General features: G+C 41.0%; 1 protein-coding gene across 1 annotated transcript in view; it reads left to right on the forward strand.

The window, feature by feature from the left end:
• Positions 1-24,736, forward strand: part of ITK (IL2 inducible T cell kinase) — a 59,018-nt gene that overhangs the window by 21,785 nt on the left and 12,497 nt on the right. The window contains exons 3-9 of the mRNA XM_025923662.2: positions 295-376; positions 2,171-2,299; positions 5,569-5,609; positions 7,905-8,056; positions 12,275-12,340; positions 16,622-16,676; positions 23,945-24,027. Coding sequence (XP_025779447.1) covers positions 295-376; positions 2,171-2,299; positions 5,569-5,609; positions 7,905-8,056; positions 12,275-12,340; positions 16,622-16,676; positions 23,945-24,027 — 608 coding nt within the window. The remainder of the gene's footprint in view (positions 1-294; positions 377-2,170; positions 2,300-5,568; positions 5,610-7,904; positions 8,057-12,274; positions 12,341-16,621; positions 16,677-23,944; positions 24,028-24,736) is intronic.

Below are 24,736 nucleotides of genomic sequence, written 5' to 3' on the forward strand. Positions count from 1 at the left end.
AGTCGGACGCTTAACCGACTGCGCCACCCAGGCGCCACTCCAGCTATTTTAATTTAGCAATTGCTTACCGGCAACATGGAATCTCAGACAAGTAGTCTGAACTGTGGAGTTTCACCCTGTGTGAATTCAAATATTTGGATAAAAAGGACACCAGTCCCCTAATTGCCCAGATGTTTGCCTTTATGATGACAAACACCTGAGGGCCCACTCTTGACCCAGTAAGCTAGATGGGCCTGCTATCAATCATCCTGCTCTCTGGGCGCACTGCTCATCTTGGACTCTGTGTACCTCCAGGTTGTGCATGACAATTACCTCCTGTATGTGTTTGCTCCAGACCGTGAGAGCCGGCAGCGCTGGGTTCTGGCCCTTAAAGAAGGTAATAACTCTCCTATGTAAATCGGTCCCTGAGATCCCTTGATCCTCTAGCAGGCTTGGACTCCGTAGTAAGATCAAGGACAGCTGACAGTCAAATATTTCTCACTTTTGGTGTTGGTGTTGGATCCCAACTTTTCACCCTGGGCCCAAGAGGCAACAATCAGTACCATGTAGGGTCGAACAAATCCAGTCTACCACCTGTTTTTATAAAGCTCCAAGCTAAGGATGGTTTTTGTATTTTTAAATGGTCATATTTTAAAGGATTATAGAAGTGCCTCCATAATATATCGATTTTGCCTGCTGCTGAACAAAACCTAAAATATTGACCATCTGGCCCTTTAAGAAAAACTTTGCCAACTCCTGGTCTAGTGGGACTAATAAGAGGATGGGCCCTTGAGTTAGATGACCTGAGTTTGAATCCTGGCTCTGCCACTTACTAGCCATGTGTGCGTAGGCAACTGCCTCAGCTGCTCTGTGCTTCAGTTTCCCCGTCTATAAAAAAGGAAAGGAGGAGGGAATGATAATAATAGTACCTGCCTCCAGAACTGCTGTGAGTAAAGCCCTCGGAACTAGCCTGGCCCATCGTTGGCACCCCGTAAATGTTAGCTAACTTTAAAAGCTTTCAGATCATCAGGAACGGTATTTCTTAAGGCTCACCTTGTTGACAGCATAATTAGAACCAGCACAGCGTTTGGGTATACGTGACATGTGCAGCCAGTCTGCTAAGGTGAAAATCCCAGCTCTGCCAATTATTAGTATGTGACCTTGGGCAAGTTCCCTGACCTTCCAGTGTCTTCATTTCTACATCTGCAAATTCTGACTTGTAATAATCAGACACAGGGTTATTGTGAGAAATAAATGAGTTAAGACACGGCAGACACTTAGAATGAAACGCAAAGAAAGAACTCAATTAGTAGTCCTGTTACTTAGCCTGAAGCCCTGGGTTTGCAGGAGAAGTGGGTTCAGATATTAATCTGTCTCTAAGTAGCTATTAGGACTAAGAATAAGCAAGCCATTTGGAATCTTGAGAGCCGTGATGCCTCTATCTGAAAATGAGAATAAAAATACAATTCTTATCTTCTTCCAAGGTTGTTGTCTCAAATAGGATATGAACAGACAAGCGCTGAGTAAGCTGGAGAATATTCTCAAGTCATGAGGCTCAGAATAAACACTGAGTAAAAAGTTATCAAAAGGACCCCAACTATGTTCATTGGCCATTCTCCCTCTGCGTAGGGGTTTACTCACAGGATATTAAAGCTGGAAGGAGCATTTGAGATGGTCTATCGAGTTCTCCACTTTTTATATTTCTTTTTTCTTTCAGTAGGAGAACCTCTTTTTTTTTTTTTTTTCCTTGCCAAAATCTAACTTTAAAGCCACAAATCTAGAAGGGATAAAAGCAAAATTCCTGTGGTTGAAGGGGGGAGAGATGAAGGGGCAGGAATCCCTCCCGCTCAGTCTTCCCATTGCCCCTTGGGCACTTCTGTGGGGCCCACTGATCCAGTCTAAGAATCTCATTGCACCGTGGGGAAAATGAGGCTCAGATGAGGGTGTTGCCCAATCTAGGGACACACAATTAACCCAAGGTCAGACAAGAACCCAGACCTGATGATGACCACATCCAACACATACTCTTCCATAAATGTACATGCTTGGGCAAAAGGCTATTTTTCTGACTATTCCAGGTACTATTCACTCAGGCTCACACAGCAGGGTCCAATCTCAAGGAGTTGAGAAGTTGGTTGTCCTTGATAGAATAACCTGAAATAACTCTTCTGCTGGTGCCAATCTCTTTCAGAAACAAGGAACAATAACAGTTTGGTACCCATGTATCATCCTAACTTCTGGATGGATGGGAGGTGGAGGTGCTGTGCTCAGCTGGAGAAGCTCGCAGTGGGCTGTGCCCAGTACGATCCAACCAAGAATGGTAAGAGACTGGGAATTCCCTTTCTTCTTGTAAAATGACCGACCTCTCTAGCAGGAGGAAGTAAAAGCTCTCAGCTTCCCACCATCACGGGTGTCGAGGATTGAATACAAAATTCTGCATCTTCAGAACTGTTGGAGGGAAATCATCCGCCTTTAACACTAGTCTGTTGACCTGTTTCCACTTCAAACCTTATGTCTTTATAGCTCCTTGCTACTAAAAGTGTGGTCCTTGGACCAGTAGTGTCAACATCATCTGGAAGCTAGTTAGAAATGTAAATTCTCTGGCCCCATCCCAGGTGCCAGATCAAAATTTGTGTTTTAACAAGATACCCTGGAGATTTGTGTGCAAAGTAAGCTTGGGAAGCACTACTATATAACCCGCAAGTTAGAAAATGTGAATGGCATGGTCTACTTAAATCTCAAGTTGTAGAGAAAGCCTCAAACGTATAGAATATTATTTATTTGTTACAGTAGCACCACGTCACAGACATGTTTAATTATACCAGCTCAACTTTATACACTTGGAGGGGAAGAAAGTAAAATCAAAAGCTGTCTATTGTACTCTGTGGCTTTTCACTGCGTCCCCTTCAAATTTGTCGTTTATCTCCATAACCTCAGAGAAAAGGAAGCCACGGCCTAAATACAAAATGAAAACAAAAGACATTGTTTCTGGTTCTTGGAGGTCCAAGGCTCTGGAACTCACGATCGGTGTGTAACTCGGTTTTCTCTTCTGTGATGGCTCTGGGATCTGACCTTTCAATGAAGTGCAACTTCACTTGCATGCACTTTTACACATGATGTGCTCGCATTCCTCACAGTCATCTGGGGTAGATGTGTGAGGTCACAGAAACAGAACGCCTTGAGCAGTTTGGAATGCTCAAGGTCACACAGGGAGAAGTGCTCTGTAAAGGCGTTGTTGAATAGGAATGATGGATTGTGTGAATTGTTTTGCTTCCATTCTCCCCTCTTCTCAACCTCTCTTACCCTAGCCACCTTTTCTCATCTGTCAGTTTCTTTTTTGCACTAAAACCTACTACCTCGGATTGACAACCCAAGGCGGATGTGCTAAATGTAACCCATGGCTGGGTTTTCCGTGGCTTCCTGAGTCACAGCCCCTCTTAGTACCACCTTAAAAACCACCACTTCTCACCCTCCACCTTGGGAGAGAAAGTTTAAAGTTACCAATCCCATGGCCCCAAGGAACAATATATACCTAGTTTTAGAAGTCAGTGATCTTCGGCATTACCCTATGGTCTGTACTCATAAAGAGTATTTCATAAAAAAGAAACAGAAGGGTTTATATGGGTGGAACCCATCACAATAACAAGATGGCATGGGCTTTCCCCAGTGAGTGAAAGCCATTTCCAGAGCCAGAGATCTGGTCTCCAGATTCCTGCCAGCACTTGGCTGTGGGCTGTTGGATCAGTCACTCGGCCCCCAAGGGCCCTAATGTCCTCATCTCTCAAATGTTAGGGGAAGCTTTAGGGCTCCTAAGATGAAATAATCTCTAAGTCCCTTGTCAATTCTGAAATTCTTTGAATCTGTGTTTCCATTTTTCCATCTTCACCGTGCATTTTGCATCTGTCCCTCTTCAGGGTACACAGCACTCCCCTCCACTGAGTGGTAAACATATGATTGAGGTGTGAGGAACATCTGAATGATGCACCAAGATGACAGTTGGAGAGAGCTGGTCATGCTGAACTCCTCCCACATGAACTCAGGCCTAACTGCCATACAGTCACTCTGCTAGTGGTCCTGCATTTGTGTTGCAACAATGGGGTTGTGGAAAGCTCTTAGCACATTTGCTGGCACTTTCTTATCTCTCAATAAATGGCAACTGCACCTACTAGTCTTTTTTATTTGTGGACAGAAGAATATGAAGCTGAAATATAGCAGCATGTATGTGTATATCTGGAAAACAGCAGAGGTGGTTGGGTAAAAAAATGGACCCTGCTATACCCCATTCATTTCTGCAACCAGAATCGGCCATGATGTCACTACATACCAACTTCACACAGAGGAAGAGGAAAGAAGGGGAGAGCAAGGCTGGAGGAAGAGATACCCTTGCAGAATGTTCAGGGCTGGAAGGAGACCAAGGCCACACAGCTCCTTCCCAGTGGAGCTAGGGTTAGAACATCAGTCTCTTGGTGCCCTGAGTTGAGTGTTGAATAGGAACCATGCTTCCTGTTATGCTTGTTTTCTTCTTCTCAGTTAATCACAAAGCCAAGTCAATACCCCACCCTGCCCGTGCTTAAAGTGTTAGCACAGAGGGTGGGGTCCCATGTCACTGTGTGGGTCTCCTCTACTCGCAATCCTGAGAGTTACTGTCCAACTCAGGCAGGGATCAACTTCATGCAATGAGTCAATCTCATGCAGAGATGAGGATCTCACCACCTACTTATGGAGCCTATTCCTGTCTTATCTCTAATTATTAAATAATCCTTGAACTGAGCACAAGCCTATGTGCTGCCTCCCATGCCACACATACTCCCAGATATTCGACCTTGGTCTATTGATTCTAGGCCTGACCTTTTCAGTGCCTCAAAGGAAAAATACTGAAGGACAGAGAGGAAGAGATGAAAGGAAGGCAAGAAGAAAAGAGAGATAAAGAAGATAGGACAAAGGAGAAAAGAAGGTATAGAGGAGAGGTAAAGCGACGGAGACATGGAGACACAAACAGTTAGAGAAAGAGAGAGAGAGGTGCTGAGTGTGTGTTGTTTGGAGAAGGCAGCAAGAACACATGCTCAGAAGTGTTAATGTAACTAAAAGTAGATTCCAGCCCTCCCAAAAAATAACTCAATGACCCCTCACCTCACCCACCCTCTCCCCAAGCCCACGGCTGCCTCAAGAAGCCAGTGACTCACTGTTACCCTGAGTCACCAATTCCCACTCCGGGGTTGAGCAGGTGGTAGGTGCCTTTGTGGAGGTCTCCTGGCCCACAGAGAAGGACACAAGCCTAATGCCTCTGTAGCAACCTTTGGATTAGGCTTTTCCTGGGAATACTAAATATGAACTTCTAGAAGTTTCTGGAATCTTCTAGAAAATGAAATGGGGAACCAAGAGGCCAAAAGAGATTTAAAAAAAACAACAACTGGCTCTATAAGGTCGGTTTTCATTTCTCTGCGTCTTATCGTCTCCTTCTTTCTTGGCTCTTTTCTTCTGTTGTTCTCCTAAGGGCTGCTTTTCTCTGAAAAGCCCCCTGACTTTTCACCTCCGGTTGGGCACATTCGGTTTCATACTCATTTTCTTTTTCTGTTTTTCTCATTTCAGCTTCAAAGAAGCCTCTTCCTCCTACTCCTGAAGACAACAGGGTGAGTGAGGATTCAAGCTTTGGGCATGATGGGTGCCCAGTGCTGCAACTGCCTGAATGCCATGTCCCCTTTGCATTTCCCCCCACCCCCAGATTTCTCATATCCTGGGTAAATACAGCAGGTTGTAGTAATTCAGCTGAAATGAACACCCTGGGTTTCTTGGACCTGTCTCATGGGTCAGTTTATGCAAAAGGACCACTCAGTTACTAAATCCTGAGTTCACTTTATTCACTCAACAAAATTTATTGTACCAAACTGTGCATCCCCCCACCTGATCACTTTGGGGTACAATAACAGCTATCTATGAAAAATGATGTGTTTACTCCATACCTTAATTTTGATAATACTTTATATTTTTCTAAGTACTTCCATACTTTTACTATTTCAAAGATATATATCTATATCTTTATGTGTGTGTGTGCGTGTACTTATATATACAGAGAAGGCCTCCTTCCCTCACTCTCCATTCTAGCCACTTCAGAGGGTTATAGTTTTATTCTCATTTTAAACCTTGGGACATCAAGTCCCAAGGGAGGTTTTGAGGCTTTTCCAAGGCCATTCAGCAACTTAGTAGGTAAGTTACTAGGCAGCAGAGCTTCTGAGATGGTGGGCTTTAACTCACATGGTGGTTCTCAAAGTGTGGTTCCTGGACCAGCAGAATCAGCCTCACCTGGGAGCTTATTAGAAATGCACTGTAGATTCTCAGGCCCCACCCCACACCTACTATATTTATAACTCTGGGAGAGGGGCCCAGCCACCTGCAATTTAATAAACCTCCGGGTGATTCTGTGGCACACTGAAGTGGGAGAAACACTCCTCTAATCTACTGATTTACAAGACTTAGGTGATACCAAGCCCACTCTAGGGAAGCCAGCTCTGGTTTGCAGATGGTTTCGCCCATAGTCCCACCTATAGGGTGGAGGTAGGATCTAGGCTCAGAGTACTATTGTCCATTATTATTATAAGCAGGTTTCTTACCACAGGAATGTCTAACGGGACATTCAAAAGTTTTACAGTATATGGGATACTGCAGAGATTTTTGCATTCTTGGCGCTCTGCCACTAAATGTTAGCAGCACTCCTAAACCTTTGTGACATTCAAATCGCCCCCAAAGCTGTCCAAGATGCCTCCTATAGAAACGTACCACTATGGTTTTTGAACCCTGCTCTGACCTTTCTTTTCATGGCGATTGATCAATCAGTTGGTCCTATAATGGGATGAATACCATGTCATATCCCTCCTTTATCTTCAGGTGCCCTTCAATTTAACTCCTTCCTCCATTAGCTCTTCAGGTGAAAGCCTCAGTCCCAATTATTCTTATCTTCAGTACTCCAATACACCACCTCGTGAGCTCCACAGATATTGAGACTTTGAATCCTAATCTGGGCTCAGCTGGGGTGACATACCACATCACCATGACAAGCTTTTCTTTCTAAATCTCCAGGATTTTTATACCATCAAAGGTTTCAATGTGAAAATAGAAACTTTGGCTTCCCAACACCAAATCTCATCCTAGCCAGTAACCTCAATTTCTTCCATATTTACTGTCTCCCAAGACCTGCCAACCTGTAGCAAATGTGCCCATCCTGAACTCTCACAACTGTTTGCTTTATAGTCTCTTCTTCACATCTTCACTATGTCGTCTTTAAAAATGTACTGAGAAGTAGAGACTTAGGCAAGAGAGCCCCTAAATGGAAGAAGGGAGCCCATGTGCTATAGTAGAGAGAGCCTTAAGACTAATTCATGTGGTAAGCTTGGCCATATCCATTTCTTCATTTGGGCTTCAGTTTCTGCGTTCTTAACAAAAGAATGGATTGAGTGATCTCTCAGAGGCATTTCAGCTCTGATAGTCTATGATCCTCCGGATCTGGACAAACCCACAAATCAAATCAGAAAGGCATGGACTGAATAACCTAGTGTTCACTGCATCACTTTCACCAAGAATATGATGCTTCCGGCAAAGAGTCTGCAACATGCAACCAGCAGACTTGTGTGAAAAGCATGTGACTGCTTGGAATTCACTGTGGTCAGAATTCACCACACAGAATGAGAGGGCAATGAATTCCAGGTACTGAGTGTCTTTGTGTCACATTCAGCACCATAACCCTAACTCATAAAAGAAAGCCAACTAGAGAAGGCAGGTGGTTTCAGCAAATACCCAGTGGATTATAGGAATTCATGTGTTGACCTGGCCTTGATCCAGGAGCAAGTTACCATTTCAAGACTTACTGACCTGGTTCCACAATTGACCTCCTTTCTATGTCATCACTCAATTTTGTTTTCTCCTACCTTCAGCGATCACTCCAGGAACCTGAAGAAACCCTTGTCATTGCCTTGTATGACTATCAAACGAACGACCCACAGGAACTTACGTTACAACGCAATGAGGAATACTACCTGCTGGACAGTTCCGAGATTCACTGGTGGAGAGTGCAGGACAGGAATGGGTAAGGCATCTTTGTGGTTGTTGTCCCAGTGCTTGGGGTGAGGTGGGGATACAGAAAACACTGGGACAATTTGTCCTCCTTCTGTCAGCAGGCCCGCTGCACTGAGTTAGGAGAGGAAAGCAGAGGTAGAAGAAAGAGGAAGGAAGAAGTGGTTGAGAGACGTTTTTCTACTTCTCAGAAGTGCCAGAGACAGTCACTTGCTATGCTCCCTTATTAAGCACCCCCAGCCCCCAAGCCCATCTAAAAATTCCCCAGGTTTTTCACTGACATCCACAGAGTAGGAGATTGGCAGCTTGTGCCACATGGAAGCACTATTGTTCTTGAGTGTTCAGATGAGACTGAAGGTACATCCCATTGTGAAGTGTCTATTTTCGGTGAAAAGAAAAGGCGTGTAGAGATGGTACAGATTGGTGGTTATATTAAAAGGCATCAGGAAGAAGATACTAAAGAGTTAGCTACACTAACTGTCTCAACTAGCCATCTAAATGATCCACGGAGAAAGTTAAGTTGTGCAAAGACCAAATGCCCACTATGAGACTTTTGAAGGGAAAAAAAAACCTTATGAGCCCTTCTCTGATCTGAAATACAACAAAATTGCTGTTTTAACCTTCAGAATGCTCTGAGACGTACATGACTTAGATACTAGTGCTTAGTTTTAAGGCATCAGATCCATGCTGCTTTATGAAGGCTTTAGGTTTTCCTTTTAATATGTCAGAGATATTTACCCAAGCCCTGGAATATTCTCCAGAATATGATTTCAATGATTGTACAAATCCAATACAAAAGTGTACCATAATTTAGCAAATTCCCTTGTTAAGTACTCAGATTGTTTCCAATATTTTGCAAATATGAACTACCCTGCAATGAACATCCTTGCATATTAATATCAGGGGTTTATATATTTTTAAAGTATGAGGTTATTACTGACAAAAAATATAGAAAAAGAAAAAGAAAACACTCCATCACTGCAACATTTGGATGGCCTAGATTGATGTTTTATTTTTTTTAATAAAATAGAGAGAAATATAGATGAAAACTAAGCCACCCCTCCATTTGTCCCCATGTCAATTCCAAAAGTAACACTATCAACAGTTTCTTGTATATCCCAGACAAAAAAGTTATACATACACAGATGCATCCTTTTTTCATTTGCACTAAGGTGATTGATTCTGCTCTTCACCTTGCTTTTAACCTTCAGTAATGTATCTTGGAGATCGGTTCATTTCAGCAGATAGAAATCTACCTTATTTTTAAAATAACCGCATGGTTTTGGAAAGTATGCTTATATGGTAAGTACTTGAATAATCTGAAATGGTGGGACATCTAGTTTCCGGGTATTTGTTTTCTTTGTTATATTTTTTTAAGTTTATTTATTTTTGAGAGAGAGAGAGAGAGAAACAAAAAAAGAGAGAGGGAGAGAGAGAGAATCAGAAGCAGGCTCCATGCTGATAGCACGGAGCCTGATGTGGGACTCGATCCCACCACTGTGAGATCACGACCTGAGCCAAAACCAAGAGTTGGATGTTCAACCGACTGAGCCACCCAGGTGCCCATCTTTGTTTGTTATCTTAAACAAGTCCTCAGTGAAGAACTCGTATTTCTCATACTCATGTTTCTGGGCAATATTTTGAAAAAAAAATGCAAATATATGTATTTTTTGAAAATATATTTTTCTTTTGAAAATATATGTATTTCATATTTCTAATTATGGAACTGTTGAGTCAGAGTAGGTCTCAATTTTGATAGATAATTCCCTCAGAAAGGTTGCCAAACTTACATTGCCACTACCCACCAATAGGGTGTGGGAGTGTCAACACTGGGTATCACTAACCTTAAAAAAGAAAAAAAAGCTAATCTGATGAGTTCAAAAAGAGGCACACAAATATCTTTAGGGTTAAGGCTTTACTGTTTAATGCACCAAAACTTTCTTTGTCAAAGCGCCTTCTCTTTAAGTATCCTCTTTGATGCCACTGCAGGGGGAGTGAGGAAGGGGTGTCAAATATAGTTAGCTCAAGAACTGCGATGTGCCCTGGGAGACAGTGTTGCTTGCTAGCTGGGAAGAGACCCCAAAGCACTTCATGTGGAACCTCCCTCTCTAGCTGACTTGTGTAGGCCAGTGAGGCCTGGCCACAACACCTTCTCTTTGCCTATTATAAGGAGGCTCATATCAGAAACAGGTTTAAGACAGTCCGTTTCTACAGAGACTAGAGGAATTTACTCAGAAATTCACTCCCTCAATCAACTGGCATTTATTTAGCACACCTGATGTGCCAGGAAATTTCTTCTCCTAGGTTGCATTTCCCCAAATGACAGCTTACCCTTTGCTCAGTGGCCTTTGGAAATGCTCAGCTCTGCACTTCAAAGGCCATCAAAGAGGACACCTTAGAGTCTAACTGGTGTTTTGGGAATTTCCCCAGTGTACTTTGTAATAGTGCAGTATAGTGGAAAGTACACAAGATCGGGAGACAGAAGACTTGGACTTCAGCATCAGCTGGTCTTGCTGTATGTCTTTGGAAAAGGCGCTTAACCTCTGTGGATCCATTTCCTTCTGTGTAAAATGCAGACGATAATGTCAGCTCTATCTCACATTGTTGAGGAAATCAATGAGATGATAAACGCAAAAGGTGCTTTGCAAATTCTACATCCACATCCAAGTGAAGAGAATTACCATTTGGGATACTATTAGCACATAATATTATGTGGCTTGCATATTAGAACACAGTTATTCTATTTCAAAGCAAAAATGGTATTTGAACTATTCATATAATTGTAAACATATGGTGTGGCAAAACCAGACATAATTAAGAGGGATTTGAAAAGATAGATAGAAGAGAAATAGCAAATTTTAGAATGACTTGACCCCCATCAATTGGCCCAGACTGCCTTGAGCACCACATTAAGGATGATTCTGAAGCTGGATGTTCAATTCTCCGAAGGAAGCATGCCACAATTGACTAGCAGTGTCAGCCATGGGCACAAGATATGAGATAATCATCCCATATTTGACATCCCTGTTCTTGATATCTTCACTCCCCAAAACGATTCTGTGAAATAGATTACACATTCACCAGTAAACATAATCACTAAATTGAAAAATGCCTTTGTTATACAAAAATTAAAATATGAAGTAAAGAGCAAGAAACTCTTAGGCAACTTTTTATAGACTGTCAGACTCTAGAGGAATTTTATGTGCAATCTAGGTCCTTCATTGTACACTTAGGGAGCCAGAGGCCCAGAGAGTGGAAGAAACATTGTTTTCACCTTGTAGCTTTAAATGCAATAATATATGTGAAATTATTTTGAAAAATACGAAGTTATGCACAAATGTAAAGTATTTTGAGGTGCCGATTGGTCTCTTTATCCACCATGTCTTTGTTTATGCACAAATATGTATTCCTGCTCAAAAGAAAGTCCCACCTCCAAATCCAGCATGACTTTATTCTTTTTTCTCGTGTTTTACCATTTGTGTCTGAAGGAGTTGAGTTAACAAAAAGAAACATTAGGGAGTCCTTGAATTAAAAGCTTATGATGCTGAGTGGCAGTATCTTTTGGGACCTGTGGTTGGAAAATGATTTTTTATATTTTAATTATTTTGGTTTCCTGACTATATAAAATTGAAGCACTAAAGTGGAAAAAATACTGACTATCACACCCCCCCCCCCCCAAAAAAAATGTTTCCTTAGAGAAAATAGAGACCTTTTTCCATCAGAGGAAATTTCACAATGAGGAGAGCAACAAACATCTTTTTAAGTAAAATAGCCACTTTTTATTTACTATTGTTCAGGGGAGCCTGTGTGGCTCAGTCCATGAAGCATCTGACTTTGGCTTAGGTCATGATTTTGAGGTTTGTGAGTTCGAGTCCCACATCAGTCTCTGTGCTGGCAGCTCAGAGCCTGGAGCTTGCTTCGTATTCTGTGTCTCCCTCTCTCTCTGCCTCTCTCCTGCTCATGCTCTCTCTCTCTCCTTCAAAAATAAACATAAAAAATTTTTATTTATTATGATTCATATATTAATGGTGAAATTTATTGCCTTTGACAGATAGCAAATTGTTGGTTTTTTTAGCCATTCTTTTATTCTACAACTTTAAATTGTCTTATGAATGCCAAATAATGCAAGAATCCCTTACCTTAAAAGACTTTTAGTGGATTGAATAACCTATAAAATGGAGAAGTGAAATTAGTCCTATAATGGTCTAAACACTAATTTCCCTCTTAACAGGCATGAAGGATATGTACCAAGCAGTTATCTGGTGGAAAAGTCTCCAAATAGCCTGGAAACCTATGAGTAAGATATTTTATTTGTTTTCTAAAAACATGGTACTAAAGTCCTCCTTAAATTAGGAGTAAATTACTAGTTGATTGTAAAAGTACCAGGATTTTTTTCCTTCTTGTACTTTGATCCCTAAATACACAGTAGAGGAACACTCTAAATAGGAGAAGGGGAAAATATATGCACTCACCTCCCCTTTTATCAAAGAGATGATTCTAAGATACCTATGAAGATTGTGGTGAAAGGAAAAGATTCTTCCAGGAATCTTGGTCTTACTTAAGGAGAAAAATACTATGAAGACTGGATCAAATACAAACTTACTTAAAACATGCTCTAAGACAATACTTCCAATACCAAAATAACAGACAAATGGGTATTAAATATCTGCTTAGCTTGTATTGTTTATTTCAAGCCGTTGTTTATAGAAGGGTTCACATGGATATAATTTTAACAGAACTACTTGACATTTAATAAAACCCAATTGTAGTGGATACCACGTATGTATATTCCCTTGCTCAGCTGCTGAAAGGCCCAGAAGCAACAGCACCACAGCAACATTGTGTTCACAGATCTTCCTTTCTAAATAACACTGCCCACTAAAATGGAGTTCTTGGAAAAATGGCTGGGGATTCAGAGTTGATGCAGGGAAAGAACAGGATGAACTTGGAACACCTTGCACCAAAAAGTAAAGAATTATTGCCCCCCCCCAAATATTTTAATCGTGTGGATGTGTCAAGTGGGCACAGAAGTCAGCTTAAAATTGTTCCTTCTGCACAAATCTGAGACAATTTGAGTATCAAAATAAATAATGACAGTAATAGATTATAATCCATCGATAAAATAAGAATCAATAACAGATAGCTTGATAGGTAAATAAATAAACAAATAAATAAATAGAATGCCAGCTAATGAATGTTCAAGGTAAGATCACGTTTAAAAATCACCATTTGTAACTCAAAGTATCAATAATTCAGGCAAGAATCATCAATGAATATCACAACTAGGGAGGCGAAAGTTTGATATTTACATAGTTTCAAAGTATGTTCTCACAAATCACTCATCAGCAATAAAGTGGGAATAGCTGGTAGGCCCTCATTTTAACCAAGTGATCAAAGTTCACATCAACAACAGGGCAAACAGACATCCCGGGTCTCCTGATGTGATGCACTGAGAAGGACACAACATCACTTCTGTGACATTCCCACCCAAACATGCCTAATTTGAATTTCATCACGAAGAAATAAGAGACAATTCCAAATTGCAAGATATTCTACAAAATAACTGGCCTGTGCTCTTAAAAAATGTTAATATCATAAAAGACACAAAAGGCTGAGAAATTGGTTCATATTGAAGGAGCCTAAGGAGATGAGTGCTGACTAATGCACTAGTAATCCTGGATTGGATCTTGAGTAATTAAAAAAAGAAATGATAGAGACAAAATGTATCATTGGAACATCCAGTGAGATTTGAATAGAGTCTGAAATGAGGTAACAGTAGTGTGCCAATGTTAAATTTCCTGATTTAGGCAATTGTACTATTCATATACGTATATATTCCATATCTTAGAAATAAATACATACTGAAGTCTTTGTAAAGTTTATTCTCAAGTGGCTCAGAAAAAATATATATCTATTCAGAGGGAATGGTAAAGCAAATATGGAAAATGTCAATATTAGTTCATCTGGGTCAAGTGTATAGGGAGTTCTTTTATAGTATTTTTATAGCTTTTCTATACATTTGAAATCATGTAAAAATAAAAAAAAATGTTGAAGTCCTCACTAAATGTATGATACCAGGGTTGAAGAACATTAGCTAATGAAGATTTCTATTAACACATTTGGGCTCTTATTAGTTCATATGTGGTCAAGTTATGTGTTGCTGAAATTCTAATAGACTCTGCAATGAAGAGTGGTCATTTTATGAAGAGTCTCTCAACCTGAGACTGGTTTTGATCAAGTATGTGTTAGTAGCCCCTCTCTCAGCCAACAGAAGAGTCATCAGTTCCAAGAACACTTGAGCTGCAATGAAGCATATATGAAATATGCCTAAATAAAATTCTTTCAATTTTTTTATAGTCAATGCCTTTAGGGCAAAATAGGTATTCATTTCAAATGATCACTGGGCTGGAAAGTTTTGTTTGTTTTTTGCTTTTAATCAGAATCTCATCCTTTATGATAGAGGGGGCAAACTCAAAATTCCAACAGAGTATAAAGCAATAGGGAATGGTGGAACCCAGGGGAAATAAAAAGGTGTATTCCTCCTCCTGAAGGTATTTTAAGTCATTAAAAAAAAAAAAAAAAACCCTATACTATACAAACAAAACAGTCTGTGAGCCCTATTTATTCTATATACTATCAGTTTCATTTTCAGATTATGGAATTGCAGCTAGGGAATAAAAGGACTCCCAAACATCCAGTCATTTAGAAGTATATATCTGTGTATATTTAAAATACCCAGTATGAGGGTGTTGTATGGAAACCAATTTGACAATAAATTTCATATTAGAAAATAAATAAATAAATAAATAAATAAATAAATAAATAAATAAATATTCTGTCTTCCTGAACAAAAAAGTTCAAGTGATCTCAAAAAAAAAATAAAAATAAATAAAAATATAATACCCAGTATGATAATGTTTTATCCTTGCACTTAATATTGTCTACTTTCAGGGGATATCTGTGTAAGAACTCAAAAATGTACCATCTGGGAACATAATCATGGGCTATGAAATCCATTGATTGGCTTCAGGTTTCCTGCCCTGACTTGAGGGCATGACCTTGGGCAAGTTTCCTCACCAGGCTGGATCTCAGATCCCTTTTCCTTAAAATGAAGGGTCAGACAGATGAAGGAGGCACTCTTGCTGCCCTTCCCTCCTGGTGCCTGAACTCAGGGTTGACATCCCTTTTAGATAGTGACACACTTACCTACTGAGCTCAGGTGCACATCTTTAGGCAGCTGTGATGAACTGATCAGAGCTTGCACATAAGATGAAGCCTATTTGCCATCCCTCAACTAGTTAAGTTACAAGAGCTGATGTATAAAATCAGCTGATGTATAAAATACCATTCTGTTGTATGATATTCAAAAGCTCAGGTAGGGGAGCCTGGGTGTCTCAGTGGGTTAAGCATCCCACTCTTCATTTCGGCTCAGGTCATGATCTCACAGTCATGAGATAGAACCTTGTGTCAAGCCCCACATCAAGCCCCACATCCATGCTGGGCATGGACCCTGCTCAAGATTCTCTCTCTCCCTCTTCCTCTGCCCCTCCCCCGTTTGCTCACATGCACATGTGCACACATGTGCTCTCTCTCACTTACTGTATTTAAAAAAAAAGGCTCAGATGGGTCCACTAATTCCCATATTCTGACTACTTTTTATGTTTTAATTTTTTTTTAATATTTATTTATTTTGAGAGAGAGAGAGAGCAGAGGAGGAGGGGAGAGAGAGGGAGAGAGAAAATCCCAACCAGGCTCCATGCTATCAGCTCAGAGTCCAATGTAGGGTTAGATCTCACAAATGGTGAGATCATGACCTGAGCTGAAATCACCAACTGAGCCACTCAGGTGCCCCTGTGGCTACTTTCTAGTAGACAACAAGTTTGGTGAGTGGTGTTCCTTCCCATCTAAAAGTTCTCCCCTCTGAAATTTATACTATTCAAAATTGATTGTTAACTGATGACCATTCTATTTCCTCTTATCTCATAAATGGTCAGAGAGGCCAGGATGTGGCTCAAGTATTAACAGCAAAATTCAAAAACTTCATCCCTAAAAATCGTTCATATTCTTTTTACCACTTTTAAGTTTTTTTCACCAGACTCCAAAATTATAAAAGTAATTACTTTGCAGAAGATTTTGAAAATAGGTCTAAAAGAGGAAAATATTACAATTATTTTACAAGGCTAAACTTTCAAATTTGTACTCAATTGTTATAGTTGTCCTAGCATCATCCTACTTATAACCATCCACTAACTTATGAAATAGAGAAGATAAAGTTTTTATAAAACTTTCTTATGGAAAATTTCCAACATGCGTAAAAATAGAATAAAATAATGGACCTCCATTATACCCAAAACCCAGCTTCAAAAATTATCTCTATTTTACCAATTCTAATTCATTTGTTCCCTTCCAGTTAAACATTTTATTACCCGGATATGGTGCATACCTTTGTTTTTAAGTTTGAATGCAGTGGTACAAATAGAAAATGACCAAATCATTTTCTAGAATTAATTACCTTTTACAAGTAAATAATTTTTAAACATTTAAGTGTCATTGACATATGACTTTCTCCTGCTTTCAGGTGGTACAATAAGAGTATCAGCCGAGACAAAGCTGAAAAACTTCTTTTGGACACAGTAAGTCTCCTTGACCTGCCTTTGACTTAAAATAAAATGAATTGTGCTTTTTTTTCAGCCATACTATGGTTTATGCCAATGTAGTAAGTTGATATATTAGATTAACAGTGATTTTCATGTTCAGTGAAAATATTCTGGGGATTTATAGAAACTAGCATACAACAGGATGAGAAACCCATGGAGGGTCTCATGTCTTGGTATTGACATGCAACTGTCATGACAAATATAGTGGCCTTTCTGTCTGTGATGGGGAGCCATGGGGCTAGTTTTCCTTGCCTGCTTCTCTGGCTAGGTCAGGGGTGGCAGTGACTTACATGCTACTTGGTTGGGCTGTAGCCCAGGAGAAATACATCACTTGTTTTAATTTATTTTTATGCATCAGTTCTTAAGAGCCATGCAGTGTGGATAGCAGGACTGATCTTGCCCAAGGATGTCAGAATCAAGGGAGCAAGAGATGAGAAGAGAGAAAGCATGGTGTGGTGGGAAAAGTAAATGTCCTAATCGCTGTTCTGTCACCAACACAGTCTGTGGCTTTGGGGATGTTTCTTCCTCCTGGGTCTTAGTTTCTCAATGAGTACAAGACAAGAAGAGTTGGACTAAATCAGCAATGAGTTAGCCAGGATTCATACTGTCACCCTTTGCTCCTGATCTTATGTGACACTGTTGATCGCAGTCCATGGCTTTGAGATCCTTGTCAACACAGTGCTCTAGGCAGCTGCCATCAGTTGATTGGCACTCAAGGTGAACCCTCTCTTCCTGGACCAGGAGGCCATTTGTTACTCTGTGCCAGTGCCTCTCAAATACCTGTGTTGATGGATCACTTTTTGCGGTTGTTTTTCAATTTCCAATTTGTCACAGGCTTATATTGTGTAAAATAAATAAAAATGAACTACTAGAAAAAAAATAAAGAAGCAAGGACACAAAACCTGCAAGTTTAATTTTTTATTAGTCTTTGATTTATTAGACACAAAATTAGTCTGAGTGCTGTAAAAAATGTCTAACCGCTTTCTCTCAATTTCCCTTTCTGTCTGGTGGTGGGCCCGCAAAAATCTGCCAACTGGCACCCAACTGCAGACCACACTTTGAGTAGCACTTAAAACTGCACATTTATAGCTCTTTCAGAGAAACCAAATGTATGGAAGTATTGAGAAAAAAGTCTTCCACAGAGCAATCAATTACTTTACCAGCATATATGCCTAAAGCAGTGGTTCTCGGGCCTGTCTGCACATTAGAATCACATGGGAAACATTTTTTTAAAATACCAATGCCCAAGCCCCACACCAGATGGATTAAATCAGAATATCTAGTTGGTAGGATCTAAGCATTAATAATTCAGAGAAAAATCTCTCCAGACGAGTCTAATATTCAGACATTAATGACCCGTGCCCAACACTAGTCTTACCGATGAGACCAGCAAACTGTAGGTATGTATTGTTGGAAACATTAGTCTCCCTGTGCCAAAATGTCAACCTTGTCCCTGCCATTGCACCATATCTTCTAGTTTGTGTTTAAAGGTTTTCCTGTCTGTAAGAAATTTAAATTAAACTGCAAATCTCTCCTGCACGGGATGAAGGTGGGGTGACCAACTCATCCTGGTTGGTCCTGGGACTGTCCCAGTTTTAAAACTGAGAGTCCTGTGCCCAGAAATCCCAGCCTCCCCTCAGTCCTGGACAAACTGGGACAGCTGGCTACCCAAACTGGTAGCCACTATTTGCCCAGTTAGTGATGAGATTTAGAGAAGGAGACCTGGGAAGGTGCCAGGAAGGGAATGAAAGTCTGTGATGGGAAGGTGGAGGGTTAATAAATATTGTTAAAGATTAATTTAAAGGCATGCAGTTTATTATTGGCATGCAATTTACTTTTGTAGAAGGGGAAACTGGTGACAGATTGATTCATTCCATCAAAGGCAAAAATAGAATTTCTGTAAGAGGAAAAGGGGAGGGGAGAAGGAAAAACCCATCGTCATACTGGGGAGCAATGAACTTCATCTTCTTCGGGTAAGTTGCCGATTAGCAAGCTGCTAGCAAAGAGGACAAGGTGAGATGTTCTGCCCTTGGGCAGCTTGCTCTCATCAAAGAGAGCAAGTTCAGTTGTTTACTGATTTCTCAAAAGACTCTGTGTGCTTACCAGTGAGGGACACAACAGACAGCCTGCACTATGTCATCTGTCTCCGTTAGCAGCCCTCTCAGCTTCGGCGTGTGTGCACCATTTCCTTTATTAGGATATCTGGCTATAAACTCAAGTACCTTACCATTTTGCTGAGCACAGGACTAAGCACTTAAGGGTGTTTGAGATAGGATCTTTGACCTCGACAAACTTTAGGCTGTACTGAAAAAGAAGGCAAACTGAAAAGTCAGAGGACAATCCAAGATAAACTATGAGCCCGAGGCAGGCTGGCAGTGGCCTCAGAGTTCAGAGACGACTCTGAAGAGTCAGATCTCATGGGGGGAAAGAGGAATCGATCTGAGTCATTACTGGACCCTGCTTTCTCCTTGGTTCCACATCAACTCTGCACTTCATGATTTCCTGTGGTCCCCAGTAGACCACACATTAGAACCACTGGGAAACTTAAAAATCCAGAATCCCAGGCCCCCACCCAGACCTACAGAATCAGAATCTCCAGAGTCAGTTCCTGGGAATCTGTATTGTTTTCTAGCCAAACTTATGATGCGTATGCAGCAGGCTCAGCTCCTACTTCAGCCAAGCTATGTTACTGGATAACATAGCAAAACCTGACCGATAAGAACTAATTGAAAGGATTGCAAAATTAATTAAAAACCTGAATTATATGGAGTTTAAACAAGTGCAGTTTTGTTATTTTCAATCACACGTTGGTTAATGAAGTGTTACCCATGGAGCCCTTGAAACAGCCCACATTTAATGACAAGCTGAAGAGGTTTCCTGTTCAACAGCAGTTCCTTGGAGACACTTAAATACATTTTGCTTTCTGGGGCAGTTGAAACATTCCTCCGTGCTAATATTCTGAACTACTTTACCAAATCCTCTTTGCCTTCTTAGGTAATATAAGGGCAAACATCAGCGGGTCCCTGTATTGTCGGCTGCTTGAAACAATAGCAGAATTGTTTCGTGGGTGTGTTTAGTATCTCTGTTATCTAACAAGTGTAGGACCCTTAAGAGATGGATTGATAGATTTTTATCAACTAGAGCTCCTAATGTACTGCCCTATCCACAGTTCTCCACTAGAATAGAAAGGCTTTATCTTGTTCCCGCTGCACCTAGAAACCCAAACTGTATTTATGACAAAGTAGTTACTCAACAAATATGTGTTGAATGAATAAATACATTAAATGCTTAAAAAATGTTTTTAAAATAACAACTATGCTTAAAGAGAAACTGGCTGATCAAGAGCATCACTGGGGGTTCTTTATAGAAATACAGATTCCAAACTCTAGGCCTCACCAACCAGAACCTCCGGAGGTGGCACCCAGGTGATTCTGGAAGTTACCCAAGTTTAGGAACTACAGAAAAGCATTTCCTACACCGTCGTATCCATTCATCAGATAACACCTCCTCTAAGAAGCTTCTCATGCTTTCCATCTCCCTGGCCATGGAACGTGGTTGTCTGTCCTTTGAACCTTTCTGGTGCAATGTCATTACTTCTCCAGTGGCACTGTTCTCACTCTCTCTTGGGCCTCAGCAGTTTATCTTCTGTCTTAACCCATTTAGTTAGAGAGTAAATTCCTCGCAAGCAGGGATTTCATGGCTTACAGCATCACGCACGTGTGTTGGAGGAATTAATACCTCCAACAGACAGAATACCATAGCATATGACAACAATGGCTAATGATAGCCCTAACATTCATTGTTCTGGTATATTCCAGGAACGGCTCTATACACTTTAATTCTCCCAACAACCTTACAAAGGGAATCTTACAGATGAGGAAAGCGAAGCTCATACATTTAAACAGGAAACAGCTGGAATTCACAGAATTATAGACTGGTAGAGTAAGAATTCCCTTTGAAGAACATCTGTGTTACAAAAGAGTAAACTGAGGCCACGTTCAGAGTGTGAATCAGTGGCATAGTTCTGGACTAGAGGAGGGGGGAGTCTTCACACATATACATGCACACACACACAGTTAACAAGAGAATATATGAGCTAAGTTCTATTCTCCCATCCCATAATTCCCATCCATATATTTCACCATCTCCATGGCTTTTTCCCCTATTGTTGCCTCTTTGAAAATTAGTAAAAGGTAAACTGAAACCTTAAAAATGCCCCAAGGAACAAGGGCCCCTCTTCTGGCTAAACTGTACAAGTCAGTGCCCCCTTTGCATGATGGTGATATGAACAAAGACCCTTTACAGTGTTCTTAGTGGTTGTGACTTCCTCTGAGCCTTTTGCAGGAAGTAAGTGGTAAGGCACATGCTGGATGCCTCATTTTCCTCAGAACTCTAGACTGCCTCAGCCCCACATGAGAGTTTCCTGTCGCCCTCACTGAATGCCACCTAGAGCAAGTATGATGGGGGAAGAGCTCTGAACCTCCCCTGCTTAGCCGAGCTGCCTGCAAACATTACCTCCCCTTTTTCTCACGTCTGTGGATTACTCTTGTTCACAGCTGGGCCCCACTCTGATTACGGTTTTGTTTTGTTTTAAAAAAATAATGGCTTCTTTGGGAGAATGAGAACAACAACAAAACATTACTAATTAAATAGAAGAGATGTTCACGTTCCCCTCTTCACAAACATTTGATAAACGTCTGGGGTTTTTTTGGTCTGTTTCTTCCCCTTTTAGAATAAGATATGCAGATAAAATCTTCCTCTGCTGAAGTTTTGTTCCTTCCTGCCTTGAGTTTAACCCATCCCATTCTAATGAGGCAAGAGCAAAAGCTTCATTATTTGATAAAGGGGGAAATCTCTGAAGATAAGCTATGCTACATGTAATGCATGGACGAATATCACAAAAGTAGTTTGATCAAAAGAAGCCAGACACGGGTGCACCATTCACAGTAGCCGTAAGGTGGACACAGCCCAAATGTCCATCCATTGATGAACAGGTAAACAAAATGTGATACATCAGTACAATGGAATATTATTCAGCCATAAAAAGGAATGGAGGACTGATACATGCTACAACTTGGATAAATCTTAGAAAACAATATGCTACCTGTAAGGAGCCAGGCACAAAAGACCACATATTATATTATTTCATTTACATGAAAGGCCTGGAGCAGGCAAATCTATGGAAACAGAAAGCATATTAGTGTGGCCAGGGTGCAAATAGAAGTATATTTTGAGAATAATGAAAATGTTCTAAAATTGGATTGTAGTGATGGTGACACAACTCTGTTAATTTACTAAATATCATTGGATTGTACACTTGAAACGGGAGAATGTCATGGTATGTAAATTGTGCCTCAAAAGCTATTTTTATTTATTTATTTGTTTATTTATTTATTTATAAAAGCTCTTTTATTTATTTTATCTTATTTTTTATTTGAGAGAGAGAGAGAGAGCAGGAGAGAGAGGCTGAGGGAAAGAGAGAGAATCTTAAGCAGGCTCCACACTGAGTTTTACTGCTGTTTAAAGATAGAGACTACTCATCAGGATATTATAAATAGGAGCTACATGTTCAGCTAAGTCAGTGGAGCCCAAACCTGCAAGTCGGTAAGAATTGCACAGCAGGTGCCTTTGGGTGGCTCAGTCATGTAAATGTCTGACTCTTGATTTTAGCTCAAGTCATGATCTCCTTGTTCATGGGATCGATCCCTGCATCAGGCTTGGTGCTGACAGTGTGGAGCCTTCTCTCACTCCCTCTCTCCGCCCTTCCCACCCTCCTTCAAAATAAATAAAACTTTTTTTTTTTTTTTTTTTTTTTTTTTTTTTTTTTTTTTTTTTTTTTTTTAAGAATCACAAGGCAAGCTTCTAAAAAGTTCACGAACCAGGTTGCCAGTCCTGGTGATTCAAAGGTCATATGCATGCGGTGAAGCACGGTTCGGTGTTTGTTGTTTTGTTTTGTCTTGTTCTGTGCTTCAGATTCTTCAGGTGATTGTGATAATCAACAAAGTTTGGGACACAGGAGTATAGGGAGTGGGGCCAGATCAGTAGTTCTCAACCGGGGTGATTTTGTCCCCCAGGGACAACTTGGCAGTGTCTGACATCCAGTTGATAGAAGCCAGGTATGCTGCTAAACATCCTATAATGCTGAGATTCTAGGGTACAAACAGTTAGCATGGCCATCTGTGTGTATTGCTTTCATGGTGTGTAGACAATCCACTTTGGGGATGGAGAGGATTTGGGGATGGAGGGGCTTGCATCGTTCTAAATCGTACATACTGTGCTCCATATGCTATCAGTCTATGTGGCTCACACATGAGGCTCATGTGTTTCTCTGGCCTTCACTTGTGGCCCTCTCTATGTTGAAGTTAAGTAACTCATAGTAATAGCTTTTGCAAATATTACCAGCACGCATTTACAGCTGGGCAGAAACACAGCATTAGATGTGATGTACTCAAAACAGAGTTCAGATTGTAATGTTTCCACCAGGAACGAATAAATTGGCATATCCATTTGCTTGTGCTTGATTCATTAGCACCGGCAAAACTGTCAAGGGGAGGGAAGAGCACAGTCTTGGGGCTTTTCCTTCTCTCCACTTCCCTCATGCAACCAGGAACTTCATGTTTTTTTCTCCTTTTGCCCTGCAGCAAAATCAGCACTCTAGAAAGGGCCTGATAAATACGTTCCCATGAAGAAACTGACAAAGCTTCCAGGTCAGAAAGCTTTGTGCCCTTGGAGGGGAATGGAGAAGTGGTTTCTAACATTTGTTGCGCAGAGGTATCCTGGAGCAGCAGAATGAGCATGGCCTTTGCTCACATGCCACGTGCAAGGTTCAAATCCCAGGTCCACCGCGTACTAGTTGCGGATGGTGGGAAAGTCACGGAAGCTCTGTGGCACTCAGTGTCCTCATCAGTAAATTGAGGATGTGACGTCTAGACTGCAGTGTTGTGGTGAGGGTTGGACAATATCTGTAATGAGGCTGGTACATGGTGAGCTCCAAAAGGGCAGCCTTGCATTTATCTGTCTTCATGCACTGCTTATGTCATCACCAGAAGTCTCTGATCCAGGGTAGGACCTTAAGAAATACCTGTTGCTTGAGCAGGTGAAATGCTAGCCATTATTGCTGAAATTCTGCTCTGTGCAAAGCTGGCCTATAGTATTTTCTCCTTTCACAGACAAGAAAGTAGAGCTGGACGCAGGAGCCAGGTTTCCTGGGATCACTAACCTTCTGTATTTTCTAACCATTCCAGGCCAAAGAAGGAGCCTTCATGGTACGAGATTCCAGGACTCCAGGAACTTACACCGTGTCTGTTTTCACTAAAGCCATTGTAAGGTACGGTGCTAACTCAGCTCAGCAAAGTGGGGAGAGATAGTCCTGAGGTGGGTGAGCAATACGCCACACACAGCACCATCAGACAGGGCAAGAGCTAGAGGGGTGGCTCGAAACAGTGTGCTTTTGCTGATCCCTCTGAGAAAATCAAGGCCAGGGAGATTAAGGACATTGTTGAAGTCATTTTCCTGGAGAGTGACAGAGCTGGGTCCAGACGCCACTGTCTCTCCTAAATTAGCATCCCTGCGTGCAGAGCTCTAAAGAAATAAAATACTTGACTCTGCATTTGATGCGTTTATCATTTAACCCACAGCTAACAAAGAAGATACTTTCAGCCAGAAGCGAGAAGATACGTATTTAGTTCTGGCTCTGCTAACAAAGCTACCTACCATTTACTGAGTCCTTACCATGTGTCTGAACCCTACAGACTGTTTCTGATCCTAATCAGCTCTGAAGGCAGGTATTACTATGCTCCTTTCCATCGAAGAAACCGAGGGTCAGACAGCTGATGGTGCCTCTCTGAGACCATGGAGCTCAAGTGGCCATGTTCCAGCCGGCTGACTGCAAGACCCTCATGCTGTCTGTCCCGCTCCCTACCTCTGTTTCCTCCTCTGTAAAAAAATATCTAAGAGCCAATCCAGGTCTCAAATTCTATTGTAATTAAAAAATAAGTAACAACAAAGCAGTTTGGCAATAAGCAAAGTCCAGTAAG

Source organism: Puma concolor, chromosome A1 (genome assembly GCF_028749965.1).
Source record: "Puma concolor isolate L17-30 chromosome A1, mPumCon1.1.hap2, whole genome shotgun sequence".
Taxonomy (NCBI): Eukaryota; Metazoa; Chordata; class Mammalia; order Carnivora; family Felidae; genus Puma; species Puma concolor.